General features: G+C 43.0%; 1 protein-coding gene across 3 annotated transcripts in view; it reads right to left on the bottom strand.

Annotated features, from left to right (window-relative positions):
* Positions 1-20,619, bottom strand: part of pik3c2b (phosphatidylinositol-4-phosphate 3-kinase, catalytic subunit type 2 beta) — a 103,623-nt gene that overhangs the window by 67,043 nt on the left and 15,961 nt on the right. For all 3 annotated transcript variants that reach the window (XR_010877788.1, XR_010877790.1, XM_067246430.1), the window contains exons 5-12: positions 19,578-19,698; positions 8,604-8,715; positions 8,181-8,260; positions 7,266-7,329; positions 6,936-7,082; positions 6,732-6,765; positions 5,644-5,839; positions 2,041-2,163 (exon numbers count right to left, since the gene is read on the bottom strand). Coding sequence is in view for 1 of the 3 variants with exons in the window: in XM_067246430.1 (XP_067102531.1) it covers positions 2,041-2,163; positions 5,644-5,839; positions 6,732-6,765; positions 6,936-7,082; positions 7,266-7,329; positions 8,181-8,260; positions 8,604-8,715; positions 19,578-19,698 (877 nt within the window). In the remaining 2 variants the exon portion in view is untranslated. The remainder of the gene's footprint in view (positions 1-2,040; positions 2,164-5,643; positions 5,840-6,731; positions 6,766-6,935; positions 7,083-7,265; positions 7,330-8,180; positions 8,261-8,603; positions 8,716-19,577; positions 19,699-20,619) is intronic.

Raw genomic sequence — 20,619 nt, 5'->3', positions numbered from 1 at the left:
CATTTAGCAGACGCTTTTATCCAAAGCGACTTCCAAGAGAGAGCTTTACAAAGTGCATAGGTCACTGATCATAACAACAAGATAGCCAAAAAAACATCGCGAGTAGCCAAAACATGAAGCACACATTGTGAACAACCAAAGTAAGTGCCAAAGGGAAGAACCATAAGAGCATGTAGTTAAACAAGTTACAATTTAACAACATGAACCGCTATAAGTGCAAGTGTACCTGTGGAAAAAAGCAAGCAACAGTAGTAAAAACTATATATCACAGCGAGAACAAAAATTTAAAACAATTACCACTAACCACAAGAGCAACAAGTCTCTAAGCAAGAGTCATTGTGATCCTTGAGGAAACTGACATCGGGTCAAGCGAACCATTCCTAAGTACCGTTGTACTCCCGGAACAAGTGAGTCTTGAGCCTTTTCTTGAAGGTGGAGAGACAGTCAGTATCTCTGATGGAGGTGGGGAGTTGATTCCACCACTGGGGGGCCAGACAGGAGAAGAGCTTGTGTTGGGACCGGGCGGTCTTGAGCGGTGGGACCACCAGGCGGTTGTCTGAAGAAGACCGTAGGTGACGGGTGGGGGTGTAAGGCTGCAGGAGACACTTGATGTAGACGGGTGCAGTCCCGTTCACTGCTCGGAAGGTCAATACCAGGGTCTTGAATCTGATACGGGCCATGATAGGTAGCCAGTGGAGAGAGATGAGGAGCGGGGTAACATGGGAGCGTCTGGGTAGATTGTAGACCAGGCGGGCCGCTGCGTTCTGAATCCTCTGAAGAGGGCGGGTTGCACATGCTGGGAGACCAGCGAGCAGCTAGTTGCAATAACTCAAAACGATAGTGAATACCAACAGAAGAATACTGCAGGGGATTTTAGCACATTTTTTTTGGCCGCTACCCACACGGTTAGCTGTGTTGCTCGTTCCACGATTGCACGATCCTTACAAGTTGTACCTCGTTGTAAAGGTGACTAATCAGGCTTTCCAACGATGTCAAATACAATAAATCAAATCAAATTTATTTGTATAGCCCTTTTTACACGCAAGCATGTCACAGAGGGCTTCACATATGCCCATAGAACTGCCCCTCAACCAACCTAAACCCTCAAGGAAGACAAGGAAAAACTCCCAAAAAACTCTCAACAGGAGAAAAATGGAAGAAACCTTGGGAGGAGCAATTCAGAGAGGGATCCCCTCCTCCAGAGACGGTTGGTGAGAGAGAGGAGCAGAACACAGGCTAAACATAGTCATACAGTGTAGGTGGGTTTTTAAAACACCAAAATCCATTGTTCAACTTTATAGATGTAGGACAGGAGCGGGAGACTCGCGACATAACCAATAATAACCGAAATAACTCGCGAAATAACCCCCGACAATACCAATTGGTATTATTGAAGGGGAGGAATAATCGACCGAAATAATGTTTCAGAACTTTTTTTGAGGAGTTTAGGTCACATGGGGAAGAGCTATAGCTCAGCATTAGACAGCAGATTATGAGGTTGCAGGTTCAAAACTGGACATCTCTTTGAATAAAACCATCTTCTAAATAAATACATTACATTATTATATTGTATATGGTATTGTTATGTATACAGATCTATAAATGTAAAACATGTTGATGTATATATAACATATACTGAATGAACATGTTTGTTGTATAGAGTTTACTATATCCATATATAGATACATTTAATATATACTGTATGTACATGTTACATATACATTTACATTTAGTCATTTAGCAGACACTCTTATCCAGAGCGACTTATAGTAAGTACAGGGACATTCTCCCCGAGGCAAGTAGGGTGAAGTGCCTTGCCCAAGGACACAACGTAATTTTGCTTGTTCATCCATCCGTCCATCCATCCATCCGCCTATCTGTTAGTATGCTTGCCTTTTGCATGCAACAGAACGTGCTTTGGAAGGGCAGCCAGCAGCTGCAGTATGTACTTCCTATCTGTGCCTTGGATAAGCGTTGTGTACACAACTTTCCATGTGTAAGGTGTGTTGTGATTGGTGCAGGCCTCTGAGGCTTGCCTACCTCTGGTCCCACACCACCAGGTGGAAGAGATGCTTGCTGACAGCCTGCTTGCTGGTGTGCTGAGGGGCGCAGAGCTCCACCCCTCCGTGGGTCAGGGAGCACGACAGGAAGAAGCCTTCATAGCTGACAGGAAGAGGAAGCAGAGGTCAGCCAACAGGGTCACATGGGGTAGGAAATGTAACCAAAGACCGCCCTTTAAAAACTGTGATAATGCATGCTAATTTAAATCTAATACAAATATATCTCAGCGGTTGGAAATGTGCTAGGAGAAGTTGTTGTCAGTTAACCTCCATGAGAAAGCTAACCTTGTCATGGCAACAGCTTTCATTCATGAAAGGGAGCATGAAAGGGAGCGAATCCAAATGCACATTGGAATCATGTGACTCTTCGAGTGACCGTTACAACAAAACACTCCTCAGAGCAAGGCTTTTCTGACTGTGGGAAAACAGACAGGAGCTCTGACGTGAGTGTGTGAGTGTGTATGAGTGTGTGAAAGTGTGTATGTGTGGGAGTGTGGCTAATTTCCCACAGTCAGAAAGTCTGGTGATTATGTCCTAGCCCCTGTACTAATCTTCTCTCTGCCTATTTTTCTCCTACTCACGGAAAATGAGTCTTGTTGCCAAAAACAGTGGCAGTGATAGCCATGGCGAGGGAGCAATTTCCAATGAATAAATTATTGATAAAAAGGGTTTGTTTTCTTCAGTTATTTGGAAGTGGTTTGGCTTTTTGAAATATGACAAAGAGCAGAGCAATGTTAGGTGGAAATTGTGTCGTAAACAGGTGGCTACCAAGTCTGGTAATACGACAAACCTTTTTTTTACCACCTGAAGCAAAATCACTCATTGGAACATGCAGAAAGTGTGAGTTTGCACCAAGGTATTGATAAAAAGCAAGGTTTTAAAAAGCTTACGTTACTTGACCCCAGGTATGTGCTCCCTGGCCGCAAACATTTCTCTCACACCGCGCTGCCTAAACTTTATTGCCGAGTGTAGGGAAAAAGTTGAGGAAGAGACTTATTTTGCTACTACTACGGATCTGTGGTCTATCGTCTTAATTATCGTTATCGAATGGAAATATAAATATCTATCGTGATAATTGTTTACCCATATCGCCCAGCCCTATTTCAGAACTAAAGTAAAAGTCTGGAAATCAGGATTGTTATATTTCACTATAAAGAGAATGTCCCAGTTACCTGGAATAATAAATTAAGTGGTTTCTAAGCATGCTTATCCCTTGTGAAAACCCAACTTTTGCCACACACATACACTCCTCCATTCCTCTCTACCACACAGATGGCATGTGAACACCCCTGCCGGACAGGTGCCTCGTGACCGACAACCCAGCTCCCTGGCCCCGCCCCCTGGGGTCAGGAGGTTAGGCAGGGTTCCCAGGCTGTCAGCCAGCCTGGTACCATTCTTGACAGCGACAAATCATGTTGCAGTTTCAAGGGGGATACAAAGAGACGGGTGACTAAAGGAAAAGTGGTGTGTGTGTGTGTGTTGGGTGGGGGGAGGGGAGGGGCAACAAAGCTGGAGCAAGATTCTAGAGTATAGTGGAGGACATGTGAGAGTGGTCTGGTCTGAGATTAGTGTGTGTGTGTGTGTGTGTGTGTATGTGTGTGAAGTGAGCGTGGTCTGGTATGGGCTGAGATTAGTGTGCATGTGTGTGAGGTGACATCTGCCAGTTGATGTGGAATCATGCCAGTACAGTGAAGAGAGAGGGGCAGTTGTTCAGTTAGGATAAATGAACGGAGAGAGGAGGGGGACAACAGAGAGAGGGAGAAGGAGAGGAGGGAGCAAGGCTGAGTACACAAACAGGAGATAAGCCATGTGGAAGGAGGAACAGGGTGATAGAAGAGAGAAGTAGAAAAGGGGGATGAAAAATAGACATAAGAGAGCACAGCAGGGGCGTAGCCAATTTGATCTAAGGCCTATCCAAAAACTAAAATATCTCCGAAAGATTATGCACCGGGTGCACATCACAAAGTAAATAAGTACAAAAACTGAAAAGATGCCTATCCATATTTTTCTAAGCCTACCCAAAAAGATTATTCTGCCTACTCCCCTGGAGCACAGGCAGTTTGAAAACCAGAGAAAAGGAAATAGGGAGGAGTGTGGAGGAGGAAGGAAACAGGAGAGAAGGATAGAGAGAGGGAAGTAGGGAGGAGGGCAGTGGAGGAGGAGAGAAACAGGAGAGAATGATAGAGGGAAGTAGGGAGGAGGGGAAGAGTGGAGGAGGAAAACAGGAGAGAAGAATAGAGAGGGAAGTAGGGAGGAGAAGAGTGGATGGGAAGAGTGGAGAAGAGTAGAGGGGTATGGAAACCAGAGAGAAGGGTAGAGAGAGGGAAGTAGGGAGGAGGGGTTGTCAGGGTTCTCTCCCCTCTATACAACGATGTAATCCTTCATGATTATACATCTGCATATCCAGCATGAACAGCTGGTGTGTGTGTGTGTGTATCTATGCGTGTTTATGGGGGGAGGGAGTGTGTGTTTGTATTGGTGTGTTTATGTATGTGTGTGTGTATATGTATGTGTGTGTGGGTGGCCAGTGTGCATGACCTCATAAATATTTGGTCCTCTGGAGACTTCACAGTGGACAGAAATGGAGGCTTGTGTGCATGTGCAATGTGTACATGTCCACGGCTTTAATGTCAGGCCAGCGTGTTTGCACTAAGGTATGTGTATATGTGTGAGCAGTGTTGAAAAAGCTACTTGGAAAATGTAATGAGCTAAGCTACCAGTTACTCTATAGTAAATGAAGCTTCACTACACTGATACCCTTCAGTTCTCCTGGGGGGAAGTGTATCAAGCTAAGCTACAGCAACATGGCAAAAGTAGTGTACATTTAGTCATTTGTAGTGTACTACATCTAATATATTTAAAAATATATATATTAATAATAATAATTCATTCAAAATCTCAGTGATCAATAAAACTGTCAGTCAAACAGATAGGCAGGCAAAATTGTTCAGTTCAATGGTTTATTATGGTTTGTACGGTTTGTAAGGTACGGCCTCGGTGACTCCCTCAGGATCAATTCCTCTACGTTATCACCCTCTGCCATCTCTCCATTAAGTAAATTCAATCTCACGTCTCTTTATTCCCCTGCAGCAAAATTGCAGGCATCTGCCCAAGGATTGATACGTGATGTCACTGTCCTATGAAGTGTTTCTGTTGGCTACACATACAGGTCCGTGTATGGCGGTGGCATCATACTCATACGTCCTACTTTACTGATCCTTAGCAGTTGTATTTCAGACTTGAGCTTAAGAAATGCTTGTGAAAATATTGCAAGCACTACTTGATCAATAAAATTGGTTCGCCACTGAAAAGTGATTTGATTCAGAAAACAACAATGCTACCACCATAATACTGAGAAATGTAGTTAACGGTGCTGCTTGTAGCAACGCTACTGCCCAACACTGCATGGGAGCATGTATTTGTGTGCATGTTGATGTCTGTGAAGCCTTATGTTTGTGTCAGGACAGTGTATGTTTATTTAGGATGGAAAAACAAACCTGTATGTGTGTGTGTGTGTGTGGGGTGTGTATATGTGTGTGAGTGTATTTGTGTGTGTGTGTGTGAGAGCGTGAGTGTGTGCTACCTGGCAGCCCAGGTGATGGGGACACGGTGCGCTGCATAGACGCTGAAGGAGAGGACGTTGGTGACCAGGCCAGCCTCCTGGCTGGGCGTGGCTGGGCGTCTGCCCTGCGGCGCCGGATGGAAGTTTGCGTTGAACGTGCTGCAGTACAGATCCACCAGATCCAAGATGGCCGCCGTCAGCTTCTCCACCACGGAGTCTTAGAATACATCAAAAATATAAACATTAAGCATTAACTTCCTAATTCAGCTTTTAAAAACATTTTCAATTTTACTTTTGAAATATCTAATGATTCTTCATCTTACTTAAGTTCTGAAGAACAAAAAATATCTAAAGATAGCAAACATTCAAGAATCAAGGAAGTCATAATAGTTTCTACAAAGTCTACATGCCTCGATAAATAACAGTAAAACTAAACAAACCAAGTCCTTAAATACTCCATTATGTTACTCCATAAAGCCACATGCCGCAACCTAGAGCTGTAATCGGGCCTTAAAAGTTAGGCCCGACAAGGCTCGAGCCCAACAGAATTTGGCCCGACCCCGACAAGTACATTTTGATAGACAGCTTTTTAAAAGCCCGAACCCGTTTACAGCCCGACATTATTCAAATGTGTGCACACACACAGCTCTTTTGCCTTTTGTCAAGAATGAGTAATTTATAAAAAACATGAGTGTGTGTGTTGGTGTTTCTCTGTATGTGAGTGTTCATGTGTCTCTGTGTGTTTGTTTGTGTGTCAGTGTGTGTTCGTGTTTCTCTGTGTGTGTGTGTTCATGTGTCTTTAAGTGTGTGTATGTGTGTGCACGTCCTGTTCACAGACCAGTCTCTTTCCTGTTGTTGCAAAGGATGTTAAGATGGCAATGACAGTACGGACATCCGTGGTGGTTCAAGGACGCCACACGTAGTGAATGTGAGGCATGGTGACCCTGTGGCCACCTCCTCCTCTCTCTGTCCCTTCTCCACTCTCCCTCCTCCTCCTCCTCTCTGGCCCTCCTCTCTTCTTCTTCATTCTTTGACTCTTCCATCGGCCTCTCTCCCCCACTAGAGGTTTCGCAGCTCACTATAGTAGACCGTTTCCATAGATAGCCTACCTCTGTTCTCTCTCCTGGCCAGCACAGACACATCCTGGAGGAAGGAACACACACACACACATTCTTAATTCTTACAATACAATCATCAGAGGTGAGCAACCAACAGCAGTTATCTTTTCAACTTAAAAGGTCATACCATGTGGTCATGTCTAAAAGTGACCTAGGACAAGGGAGAAACAATGGTGGTTTGCTGCCTGTGTTTACCTTCAGAACTCTGGGATGCAGGCGACATGGACATGCTGGCAGCTGGTTGAGGGCGGCTGTGATGTCTGGCGTTTCCACAGCCGCCAGAGAGCTGCAGAGTGCTTTCACTGATTGGACGAGGCGCTCCACGTGCAGTGGAAGCTCACCCTAGACAGAACAGACAGGTCAGGGCTTCATTTTGTCAACGTCAACACTGGTGCAAAAAGAGAGAGAGAGAGAGAGAGAGAGAGAGAGAGAGAGAGAGAGAGAGAGAGAGAGAGAGAGAGAGAGAGAGAGAGAGAGAGAGAGAGAGAGAGAGAGAGAGAATGTCTGTGTGTGCACGTAGGTTACCTCAGAAAGGAGAAAGGATTCTGCCTCATTGTGGAAGGTATCCAGGAGCAAAGTCAAAGCTTCCCTGTTCAAAAACACATCCACATCCTGAATATTAAGTTAAAGTACAAACAAATAACAATACTGTATTTTAACTACCTTAGCAGTAAAATGGATGCTCTCCTGTTCACATTCCCTGATTTAATCACATTTCCTTATTTCCTCCTTCTCATTCCGTATTACCAGAGCCCGTCTACGGAGACTGTCCATTCCCTATTAAGCCCCATTGTACAGAATTTGGTTGCAGTTCCACCAGAGTTCCACTGGGGGTGATCGCGGGCGAGTGGAAAATGAATGGGAGTCTATGGAGCTAGACGGCTACATTTGTCTCTTTCGCCTGATTGTCATTGAGAAATCTCAGATTTGATTGTAGTTTTTGCAAGTTCAACACGGATTATAGGTCGAAAGTTGAATGAACGAGTACTTATGTCCTTTCGATTTCTTACAGGGTGAGTCGTTGTTGCCCATAACAGGCTAGCATTCTGCTAATGAATGCTGATTGTATGATGTCATTGACATTTAAAAGGCTTTTTAGAACAAAAAAGCAACAAAAATTTTTTTGAACACCCAGCAGTGTGTATTTTCTTTGCCTCCCCTTTCGAAAGCAACGTTCACATTACTAAAGACAAAAAATGATATCCTGAGAAAAGTGATGAGATTTTGAGCGGTATAGCTCCATAGACCTCCATTCATTCTGCACTCGCCGGTGAGCACCCTCATATAGAACCTCGAGTGTAACTGCAACCAGTTCAGAAGCCGGAAGTTTCCCGAGAGTGGTAGTTCTCCCCTTATTAGACATTCTCTGGTATTACATAGGTCAGCTTTCTGGTTCAACCAATGATGTCTGACAGAGACTGCATAGTCCTGCCCTCTCACCTGGTGACAGTCTGTTTGATTGGTCGCTCCTGGAGCAGGATGTTGTGGTTCATAGTGGAGGCAGTCTCATCATCTTCCTCCTGTCAATGATCATGGGATGATGGGAGTTAGAGATTTATAGTCAAAATGCATCTGCAAAAAAACATGAATGTAGGCTTGTTTGTGTGTGTATCTGTATGTGTGTGTGTATGTGTGAGTACGTGCTTGCGAGTGAAAGCCTGTGTGTGTGTAAGACCATGTACGTGTGTGCGTGAGTCTGTGTGCGTGTGTGAGGCTGTATGCGTGTGTTGAGGCTGTGCCTGTATGTGTGTGTGAGAGAGTCTCTCTGTGTGTGTGTGTGTGTGCGTGTGTGTGTGTGTGTGTGTGTGTGTGTGTGTGTGTGTGAGAAAGAGAGAGAGAGTGTGTGTCTGTGTGTGTGTTCACCACGCGGGCTAGCTCTGTGTTGACAGTGCTTCTCTTGGTGAGGAAGAGACGAATGTCCCAGTCAAACTTCAGACACTGTTGGATGTACTCAAGACTTGCTAGAGGCTGATCACTGGAGCAGAGAGAATAAGAGATGGAGTTGGAGGCGAAAGAGACAGGAGGTAAGAAGAGGACAAAGACACAAAACAAGAGAATATACAGTGCCTTTCAAAAGTTTGGAAACACCTAGCATTTTGTCATTGTTGAGAAAGACATGCACCACCTGTTTTTAATTGTTTTGAATGCATGGTCTCTATTTAACCTACATAATGAGTTAGCATGTTCTCCAACAATTGCCTAAGGTAACATCTTTTTAGGGTTCCTCCGGTAGGAAGGAACCTATTGTTTTAGTTAGTATTCCTATTATTAGGGTTCCTCCGGTAGGAGGGAGCCTATTGTTTTTGTTAGGGTTCCTCTGGTAGGAGGGAACCTATTGTTTTTGTTAGTATTCTTATTCTTATTCTTATTATTAAGGTTCCTCCGGTAGGAGGGAACCTATTGTTTTTGTTAGTATTCTTATTATTAGGGTTCCTCCGGTAGGAGGGAACCTATTGTTTTTGTCAGCATTCTTATTGGGTGTGCTTTGCCTTCGGCAAGGGCACAACCTTTGTTCTCTCACATATATATTATTATTATTATTATTCTTTTTGCCCCCCTAAAACTCAGTCAATATTTGGCCTACATAGACAACGTAGGTGTCAAAAGTTTCGTCTTGGTAGCGATTGAGTTGCTTCTATTGGAATTTACGTTCCGTTGCATGGTTTGGGCTTAAGTTAAGTTTTTGTGGCGAAAAGTGAAGCTAACGGTGGCTAATTTGCTAGCCACAGTCACTGACGTTACTAACGTCACTGCGTCACTAACGTCACGAAAACACGCGTGACTACCTTTGGCAGAACATTCGTTTCGCATCTGTTAACTTGGGGGATAGCTAGGCTAACTATAGCTTTACTGCAAGGCAGCTGCAGAAACGCCACAAGAAAAGAGGCCAGGGTGATAAATATTTACTCATTTTACTTTGTGATATGACACACAATTGTGATGTGTAATGTACAATATAAGCTGATATTATTAAGGAAGTACATCTACTTTCGGAAACAGTAGTCTACTATTTCACTGAAGTATTAGCATCATGACATTAGCCTGTGTTGCCCGGGCAACACATACTACAGTGGTCTATGATGTATCTGTTTTCAATCGTTAAAATAAACATTCCTCACATATACATTTTCGTTGTATGATTTATTCTGACATTAGTAAACGATTTGTTGGTGAAATTACCATTACCTGTGGTTTCAAACCAGTGTAGCTCACTGCAACGCTGTAGCCTACCCGAGACACTAGTGTGAGTAGCTAACAAAAACTCCTCAGCTGTTTAAGTCAAACGGCGACAGAACATGTTCGGCACTCCCCTTACTCAAAAGTCTTTCAATAGGGAAACTATCTGACTACTAAACTGAACTTCATTGCCACAGCCTAAACTTTGTCAATCTGTTCATGAAAATAATTAATTTCAGCCTAAACCGTACAACAGAACGTTAAATCCAATTCAACCAACGCAATCGCTACCGAGACGAATACAGCAGTAGTCTAGTACTGTACTGTAGTAGTAGAATTTACCGTTGCAGCTTCTCCACACAGGGCTATATCGCATTTTGCGTTGTTACTGACAATGATCGCTACCAGTGAGCTTTTTATGAATGAGCGATTTTCCACTAAATAAATGTCAAGCTTATTTACGTTTTTGGGGGCATATTTTCAGTTAGCAGATGGTACTGTTTGAATCGCGATTCTATCTTCTGCCGGTAAAGTCGTAGAATAATCTTCAAAGGGGGTTCTTTATTAATTAATGAATGCAATATGAGTAGGCTAAATGCCTGAAAATATCACGTGAAGGGACAACTTAAAAGGACGTTTAAGTCATAGAGATTAGGTCCATTTTTACACCGGTCTGCCAAATGTATTCTTTTTGATTCAGCCTGTCAGCTGCCTCTTGCAGGGGAAATGAGAAGACATCATATTTCATTCTACACTTCACTCGTATTTTGAGTTGTAAATGAGCAGCAAAAAAAAGATGCTTTTAAATCTATGTAATCTTTATAAATAATAAGTAGGCCCGATGCATTTTTATATAAAATATACAGACCCCTGTGCAACCGACGCAAGCAAGCACACCCTACAATTTCCCCAGAAATTGTATCCTCTCTAGTTATTATTACAATGCTGGTTCCATGGGAGTCAATGGCAGCCCCTAGACCAGAACTGTAAAAAGTTGTGAAATTTGGCATGTTGAAACTGCAGACCATTAGTAACTACCATACCAAACATGGGTCACTTTAGACAATAGGTGGCGCTACAGGCCACGCCCCAATATGTCAATTTTCAAAGTGATGCCGGCCATAGTGATGCAGGCCATAAGTCCCAAAATTCTGAAATGCATTACATTTGCCTTATTTCTCATGAGGAACAAAAATGCCTCAAGGAACCATAAGGTCCGCCATGATGGATTTTGCTGTACTGTCCAAATTTGGTACAACCTTCAAAAATCTTCTCCTCATGAACCATAGATCCAATCGACTTGAAATGTGTTACAGATGTGTAGAATACATGTCTTTATATAGGGTGAAATGGAATAAGAAATGCAATACAAAATGGCTGAAAAGGGTGTATTTATGTAAATGTGTGGCGCTACAGGCCACGCCCCAATATGTCAATTTGACAAATTGATGCCATTTGCAGTAGCCTGGTCCTAACCAGACCCTCATACATTTCATTTGTACACAGGGTCTGGGATTGCTCCATTGACAAGCGTTAACTTCCTTGAAGGCGGGTACTCTGTTGAAGTTTAAAACTATTGGATCTGCTCAGAGCCACTCTGATCTGCCATAACCAATCGCTAGCGTTCACCTTAGCCAAGTCCTTCACCACTACTGTAACGGAGCCAGCTGCCGTAGCTGGAAAATCAAACTTTTCCCGAACCCCGTGGGGAGGAGGGCCACAACATCATGGCCACCAACAGAACTCAGCAAGGATTGTTCTTGCTCCGGCTTTAATTTATGGATATTCGGCAGCGTTGCCACAACAAACCGAATAGCTTCGCTCGCATCTTTCTCCGCCGCCATTACTGAACTAAAACTAATGCACAACATCAACGTCATCGTTCTCAGCCACTCCCTCTGTTCGCTGATTGGACCTACAAAAAATGTGTTTCTGAAAACCGACTAATACACCGAAATCCCAGACCTAGTACAGAAGCAAAATCAAAATTGAGCAGAAGTACGTAGGAGGGCAGAGCCAGGCTAATTTGCAGGCCATAAGTCCCAAAATTCTGAAATTCATTACATAAGCCTTATTTCTCATGAAGAACAAAAAAGTCTCAAGAACCTATAACGCCCGCCATATTGGATTTTTCTGTACAATAAAGATTAAGGAAACACATTTTTTCGCTACTCCTCCTTCATATTTGGTCAAATGCTAAAATAATACTTTACACATCCGCTGGTCAAAAAGTGATACTTTGATTCAATCACAAGTTCAAATGAAGACTCTTGAAAATGTTTAGTACACAAATCTGAGAAAAAGTTGAATGTAAGATGAAAAGTAGATTTATTATGAATATTTCAAATATGCATGCTTGGCTAATTGCTAGGGATTTTCCCCCAAATCCTCTCTCCCTCTGCTCCTCAGCATGTGCGCTCCAAATTCTCACACACACACAAGGGGCCAGAACCCTTGACACACGCGTGAGCTTGGGGAGACACACACACACAACATTTCAGGACATTGTGGGCTGACCAAGCCCCCACCTTCACTCCTTGGCCTAATAGCCAAGGAGTGAAGGACGAGTAAAAAATAGAGAGTAAATGTGCTAATGGTTGTTGAAACTCATTGCTCTGAGTTGGTGCATGTCAATTTAGGCAGAAGTCCATGAGTGGTGATATTTGACAACCTCAAACAGCATGAGTCTGCCACTGGGCCTAATGAAAAGGCTCTTGTCTTGATTTGCAATGCAGCTATGGGAGTTTCTAGACCATTGGGGTGCCAAGCTGGGGCCAGTTGTACTGTTAGAAAGGCCAGTTACATTAAACATTATTGTTGTCATATAGTTTTCTTCCCAGCATTGCAGGCACTAACAGGCAAAAGCAGTGGTGCCCAGAAATGTTTCATAGAAGTGGTGAAAAAGAGAAGCAGAACAGTGGAACACCATCCCACTACCATTATCTCTTATTCACTCTCATCTGTGTTGTATATCTGTAACTGCTATAGTATGGGCCTACATGAAAGTTTCAAAGTCAAAGTGTAGTAGTGCAGAATAGAGGAACTGAGAAATGGGTGCTGATGTGGAAAACTGTGCAGAATGGGCAGAAAATATTTGATTTTAGATTAGATTGTATCAAGGACCAATTGGAGAAGAGGCCGAAGGATATTTACAATTGTAGTAGGCCATTGATATGTTTTAAAAGTTTAGGGGTGTAATTTGTTGGACAAGAAGCCCCCACCCCCCACTCCAGAGACAATTGATGACAGACAGGTGCTGACATTAAGCTAAACAGTCATGTGCTAAGAGTAGAGTAAAAAATAGAAACAAAATGTGTAAATGTTGAAATGTTGAAACTCGGTGCTCTGAGTTGGTGCATGTCAGTTTAGGAAAAGGTAGACTTTTAAACCTCTAGGTTATAAAAAAATCTAATTTGATTGGAACTCTCTTTTAGTTGGATTTGACATTTAACAGACATTTAATTCATTTAGCAAGTTCTTTGACTCCATAACACAGTAGCCTACATGGTGTCAAAAGAACTGCAGTCAGATTTGCCAAAATTGCCAGCTTGGATGTTATCTTTACATATATATGGACATTAGCTCTACCTTGCTCCAGTTGCCCGCATGACTATTGAAATTCCCTTCCATAACAAGTTATGGCACTCCAAACAACCTTTAAAAAAAACTATGAGTAAGTTATTCTTTACAGCAGCAACCCAGTCATCCCGTTGTCCTGTTTTTATAGGAAATGTACAAGCAGTTTCAACGTTGGCTGAATCTAACAATGCTTACCACAGGAGAAACAGCTTAATTTTTTATACAGTAACTGAACATGACAATATTCAACACTGAGAATAGCTCAATGGGCTGGGATGGTGATCTGTAAAGTATAAGGTCGTAGGTTGGAATCCAGCCATAGTCTTTTGGCCTGTCATAATTTTGATTATCTGTTCATTCAACAGGATGACATCATTCTGAAGTACCACAAACAATTTTACCTTGGTATGTCAAAATATGATTGAATTAGAGCAGTTTCAACATTGGCTGAATCTAACAACGCTTACCACAGGAGAAACAGCTTACTTTTTTATACAGTAACTGAACATGACAATATTCAACACTGAGAATAGCTGAATGGGCTGGGATGGTGACCTGTAAAGTATAAGGTAATAGGTGGGAATCCAGCCATTATCTTTTGGCCTGTCATAATTTTGATTATCTGTTTAGCTAAACAGGATGACATCATTCTGAAATACCATGCACAATTTCATGCAATTTCACCTTTTTCTTCTCCTTGCGCCCCAATATCTCAAAAAGTCCCTTGTCATAAATTTTTGTGGGTACCCCCACACCAAATATGGGCCACATCGGACCATAGGGGGCGCCACAGGCCACGCCCAAAAGTCCTATTTTCAAAGTGATGGCATTCCCACCCCATTGCTCCAATTCTTCTGAAACTTGGTGCGCATGCCTCATTTTTCATGAGGAACAAAAAAGCCTCAAGGACCCATAAGGTCCGCCATGATGGATCTTCCTGTACAGTGATAATTTTGGAAAACGTTAAAAATTCCTCTTCTCTTGAACCAAAGTTCAAATTGACTTGAAATTTTGTACAGATATGTATCCTTGACATATTTAAAAACGTTACTTAAGACAATTGAATTAAATACAAAATGGCTGAAAGGGGTGTATTTATGTAAATGTCCACATTGCCTCAATATGTTTGTGTCACTAAGTCAAATGTATTTTCGAAGGATGGTTCAAACCTAATAGGCTTTAAGGTGACACAGGAAGTTTCACCTTGAAATGTCAAAATATTACTGAATTACAGCTGTTTGAACTGGGACCAAATCTGACAATGCTCGCCATTGGAGAAACTGCTTTTTTTATTATCAAGTTACTGAACTTTGTGTAATCCATGTCTGGGAATGGCTCAATTGGCTGAGACGTTGTGCTGGTAAGCAAAGGGTTGTAGGTTCAAAAATGTTCATCAAAAAAGGTCTATAGGCATTCTATACAAATTCAAAGTTTTACACATTGCCGGTAACATTTAGCCTACAATCTTTCTATGTCACAGTAGCCTAGGCTATGTCACGGTCTAGCTATCTAGCTGATAGGCTATACATTGTGAATTTGGTCTCTATGTTGCAATTGAGTAATGACGTTTTGTTTGAAGAAGGAGAGAGTCTACGAATTAAGACAATTATTGAAGTAAAGGAGCTTTTTTTAATCTTTTAACATTTACATCAACGGCCTAGTTTGTGTTTCTGTGCAATACCACAAACTTCATGTCCTCAACAGTAGGTGGTGCATCACCTTTTTCAACATCCGGCAAAGCCTGACTGAATTACAGCTGTTTGAACTTTAACCAAACCTGACAATGCTTGCCATTGGAGAAACGGCTTATTTTCTGATACAAAAACTGAATAGTCTAATGTCTAAGTCTGTGAATGGCTTAGCAGGATGAGATACAATGTGGATGTGCAAAGGGTTGTAGGTTCTAATCTAGTCAGAGTTATATATAATTTTGGGGGGATTCTGACAGAAATTACAGTTTCAAGTCTTCTCGTTAATCCCAGTGTAACTATCTATTATATCAATTTTACAACATTTTGCCATTTTGAGGGAGGAATCCGCCATTGCTGCTTGCAGCTAAATTTATAGCAATTAATTGTCCACAATATCACAGCATATGATTGAAAAATGTCCCATTTAATTCCATTTACATCCCAACACATTGAAACAGTTTCTTCCATTTGAACTGGATAGCAGCAGACTAATTGCTGATGTAATAGTGTTACAAGAACAAACAGTAATTGTGTTAGACTGGGTAACAAAGCCTGCTCTCTTCCCTACACACTGCCACAACACACACAATAACACTGCACACACACAATAACACAGCCACACAAACACACACAAAAACACAGCGCACAAAAACAATAACACAGCACAGACACAATAACACAGCACACAAACACACACACAATAACACAGCACACACAGACACATGCAATAACACAGCAGACACACAGTAACACACACAGACACACAATATAACACAGCCGAGGCCGGGACTCACTCCACTAACTCTGGACAGCAGAACACTGTAGGACCATTGTGAGGGAAAGAGAGAGGAGAGTGAAGGAAAGACAGAGGGTGAGTGTGGGAGAGGAGAGAGAGAGGGTGAGGAGAGAGACGGTAAAAGGAGGAAGAGAGAGAGGAGGGTGGAGAGAGCGTGAGAGGGTGAGAGGAGAGAAAGAAGGAGAGGGTGAGAGGAGAGAGAGGTGGTGAGGAAGATTATAAAGAGAGAAGTAGTCCCTTTATCTTTATACAGGTGGTGGTTATCAGGGGTAACACACTTCCTGTGGCACACAGAGTGCACCCAAACACACACATCCATACACACACACACAAACACAGCTGCAACTACTAACACCGGAAACAGTCTTGCTGTTGAACCAGTCTGTTTCCCAGTGAGGTCTATAGAGTGGGAAGTGTGTGATGGATGGGGAAGTGTGTGTGTGTGTTCCATATTAAGGGGGGGAAGCCCATTGTGGCTAGACCTGTCAACATACAGAAGTACTGCTTGTTTGAAAAGGCCACAATTGAGGCATTTTTTCATTTGAGACGCGTGTACATCCAGACACATCCTCAAACATTCTTTCCCATTCCAATACTTCAGAAGAAGAAGCTGACCACTGACTCTGAATGGTTGAATGGTGTTATTCCTATAAGGCTCAGATAGACAAGTAATACTTACTGGATATACACACACCAGGTTTGGATACACCCACACAGCAGGTCTGGATATACACATGGCTCCATGGAGAGGGGGGGGGGGGGGGGGGGGCAGTATGCTCTCTGCTTGGTGGGGGGAGGGGGGGGCAGTCTGCACTCTGAGCTGGGCTCCAGAGTGGTGGGAGGGCAGCCTATGCTCTTCCCAGCCAGGGTAAGCCCTGCCCCTCCTGGCACAGAGCGATGGGGTGGGTACAGAGCCCAGGAAGAGACGGGGAATATGAGGGAGATGGAGATGGTGCAGGAGGGAGAGAAAGGGGTAGGGAGACTGAGGAGGAGGGGGAGAATGATTCTCCTGTAATCATGCCAAAAGCAGTTTCCATGGTGGACATTTGGACTGTGCTGTGTGTGTGCTTCTCAGCGTGTCTGTGTGTGTGCTTCTCTGTGTGTGAATTATGTGTGTGTTGTGTGTGCTTCTGTGTGTGTGCTTCTGTGTGTGTTGTGTGTCTGTATCGCAACTGTATAGTACATGGCTTCTTGTGCATCAAAAGTGGAACGAAAAAACACTTTTCCGTTCCTTATCAAGAAATAACTCCCAAAACTCAGATAACCACAACCCCCTGCAGCAGCTGTCTGAGCGCCATCAATTCGCTGTCCCGGTAACGAGGGTGGCACTGCAGCAAACACTGTCTTGGCGAATCAATCCTGATTTTGTTTACCAGCTGAATGGTTATCAGCCTTTTGGTTAGTACCAGCTGACTAGTTACTATTAACTGACTGGTCAACTGCTGACTGGTTGGGGTGAAAGGAGGAGGGGGGGTGAGAGGAGCAGAGGGGGGTTGACAGGTGGGTGACAGGAAGAGAGGGCGGGGTGACAGGAGGGGAGGATTGAAAAGGTTCTTCCAGCTATTTAGTCAAGGCTGGTGAGCACACAAAGATAAATACAGGGCACCTATGGCCGCAAACTACTGTATAGAAATGACCTTGTTTAGGGGAGAATTTGTGCTTTTGGGAATTTAGTTTAAATCAACATTTTCTTTTGAATTGTATTAACGAAGGAATCAAATTGACACCAAAGAAAAGTATGCGGTTGTTCATTTTCATTTGGATTCCACTGCAAAAAAGGTGAAAGAGAGAGAGAGAGAGAGAGATAGAGAAAGAACTAAAAACAGAGGGAGAGACTGGGGAAGCAGGGTGGGAAAGGAAAGTGAGGTAAATAGGCTGCAAGGTGAACCACGAAAAGTCTTTTAGAAAATGATTCCCGCTCCACAGTCTGGCATCTACACAATCTTTAGCTCATAAAAAAGAACGATTCGTGCTAAGCTACCAAAAAAAAGTTTGTTTCGCTGAAATTCCAGTCGATTATCGTTGCGTCTATGTTTTATGCAGAACTAGTTTCTTCAGAGCGTAATAGGATTTTGGTGGCACGGTTCGACACGTGATCGTTCTACACCAATAAGGTAGCTGCTTTTAGTCAACATGGATGGATATGTTTGGCAAATAGAGGATGGGACCTTGCACGTAACAGAAATTCGGCCCCTGACAGTGTTTTGCATGTGATACACTGCGGCTGCAAAAGTGCATGTGAGACAAGCAGATGTTCATGTTTTTCTGCAGGACTGTGTTGCACAGACTTATGTCGTTGTAATTGTGCCAACACAAAAGAAACTGAGGAACTGGAAGATAACTGTCCTGACACTGACAGTGAGGACTGAGTGTCCTTAATCTGTTATTCCTTATTCTGTTTTGTACAGTTTTATATATCATATTTCATATTTTTCATTAAGATTGTTTTTTTGGTTGATCAGTGTTTTCATTTGTGGAAGAATGAATGAATGAATGTTACAACAACGACATAAGTCTGTCTGTCTGCCCCCCCCCCCAGTTTAATGTAATAGTCTAGTTTAATAACTAATGTAATATTGCACATATTTTCGTACTATTTCCCCTAAAGCAATAAGGTTAGGCTACTTAGAGACCTTCCACTCATAAAGTATGTTCTAAATGGCATAAATGCTGCCAATTATTAATTGACGTATTAATAATTGAAGTTGGTCAGTAGCCTAGCCTATCGATTAAGGTACTCGAAAGCATGTACCCTGTCTGCTTCATTTGAGCTTGATAGGCATTCTGTAGCAAATAATAACAATAAACCCACTATTTATTAATTAAAAATACTTCTGCATAGTAATGCACCGAAAATACAAACGTAAGCAAAGGCAGCAATTGCTATCGAATCAACAGACATGTGCAATTTAGCTAGCAGGGGAATAATACAAACAACGAAGATCACCAGTTAACTTAACTTAAATTAGCAAGAATATAGACTAATACAATAACAGGCTTAAATTAACTGACAAGTTAATTTAAGGCACAATCTCAACTGCGGTGTGAAGCGCGTATCCATGCTATTCTCCGACATGCACTCTAACAATCACATAGACGTCCTAAGATTTTGTACAACCCTATTTCTGATACCATGGCGGCAGAAATTTAGTCGTGGCGGGCCGCCACGGCAAAATTAACATAGGAAACACTGTAACGTGCAAGGTCCCATCCTCTATTTGACAACCATATCCATCCATGTTGACAAAAAGCAGCTACCTTATTGGTGTAGAAGGATCACGTGTCGATCCATGCCACCAAAATCCTATTACGCTCTGAAGAAACTAGTTCTGCATAAAACATAGATGCATCGACAATCGAATGGAATTTCAGCGACAAACTTTTTTTTGGTAGCTTAGCAGGACTCGTTCTTTTTTATGAGCTAAAGATTGTGTAGATGCCAGACTGTGGAGCGGGTTGAAACGATAACAGGGTTCACCTTACGGCCTAAAATGAGGAAAAAGAGAGTTAGAGATTGATAGAGTGAGATGAGTGTGAGAAAAAGAGAGAGTGAGGTGAGTGAAAAATATCCTATAGAGAGGGACATAAACTTACTTGTTGAGGAACTCGGCCTGCCCACAGATTTTGAGCACATAATCATCCATGTCGATGTGGTCCAGGTCATCCTGAGTGTAGCACAGAGTCTGGTAGATAAGCAGGTCTGTGGTGGACGAGCCTGAGGGATCAGAGACAGGAGTCAGACAGTTCAGAGACCAGAGGACAGAGATCAGAGGACAGGACTCAGATAGCACAAAGTCCAGAAAACAAAGACCAGAGACAGGAGTCAGACAGGACAGAAACTATGGGTTAGGGTTATCACGGTAGATATATTGCTATGCAAAAAGGTTAGAATATGTATCGTAGAGTTATGGCGATTTCTTTACAATATGACATGCATTTTATCCTATAGGTTGAGGTACCAACATGCAAACTATTCTGCACCTGCGTCACACATGCATTCACTGCACAATTCACTGCAGGCCAAAATGAGTTCGGCTGAAACTGAATTTCTGTTTCACAATTTTTTTTATCGTGTCATGTATCGTATCGTTACACCCCTAACAGAGACGAGAGGACAGACACCAGAGGACAGAGGCCAGAAGACAAGGACCAGAGGACATCGACCAGAGGACAGGAGTCAGACAGGACAGAGTCCAAAGGAAAGGACTCAGACAGGACAGGGACCAGAGGACAGTGTGTGTGTGAGAGTGTGTGTATGTGCGTGTGAATGAGCAAGATAAGTGAAGTGTGTTGCCGAACTTGAAACAGGAGGACCAGCATGTCTGTGCACAGAGTTACTGGTGGTAACATATGCACACACACACACACACACACACACACACAGGGGTGGTTTTAGCTTGTATGGCTCCCTGGGCGAACAACCCACCAGCAACCCCCCCGCTGGCGACCCCCTCCGCCAAATGTCGACATCCATAACTGAGGTCAAATTATGGCCTTGATTAGCCTGCACCAACCTGCACCAACATTTGTTTGGTGCAGGCGCCCTGTGCCACCCCCGGCAAGATGACGCCTTGGGCTGCCCATGTCGCTTATGCCTAAATCCACCACTGCACACACAAAAGTAGACACACACCAA

The sequence above is a fragment of the Osmerus mordax genome, chromosome 1 (genome assembly GCF_038355195.1).
Source record: "Osmerus mordax isolate fOsmMor3 chromosome 1, fOsmMor3.pri, whole genome shotgun sequence".
Lineage (NCBI taxonomy): Eukaryota > Metazoa > Chordata > Actinopteri > Osmeriformes > Osmeridae > Osmerus > Osmerus mordax.
The sequence above is the reverse complement of the archived record's forward strand: the minus strand, read 5'-3'. Positions and strand labels throughout refer to the sequence as shown.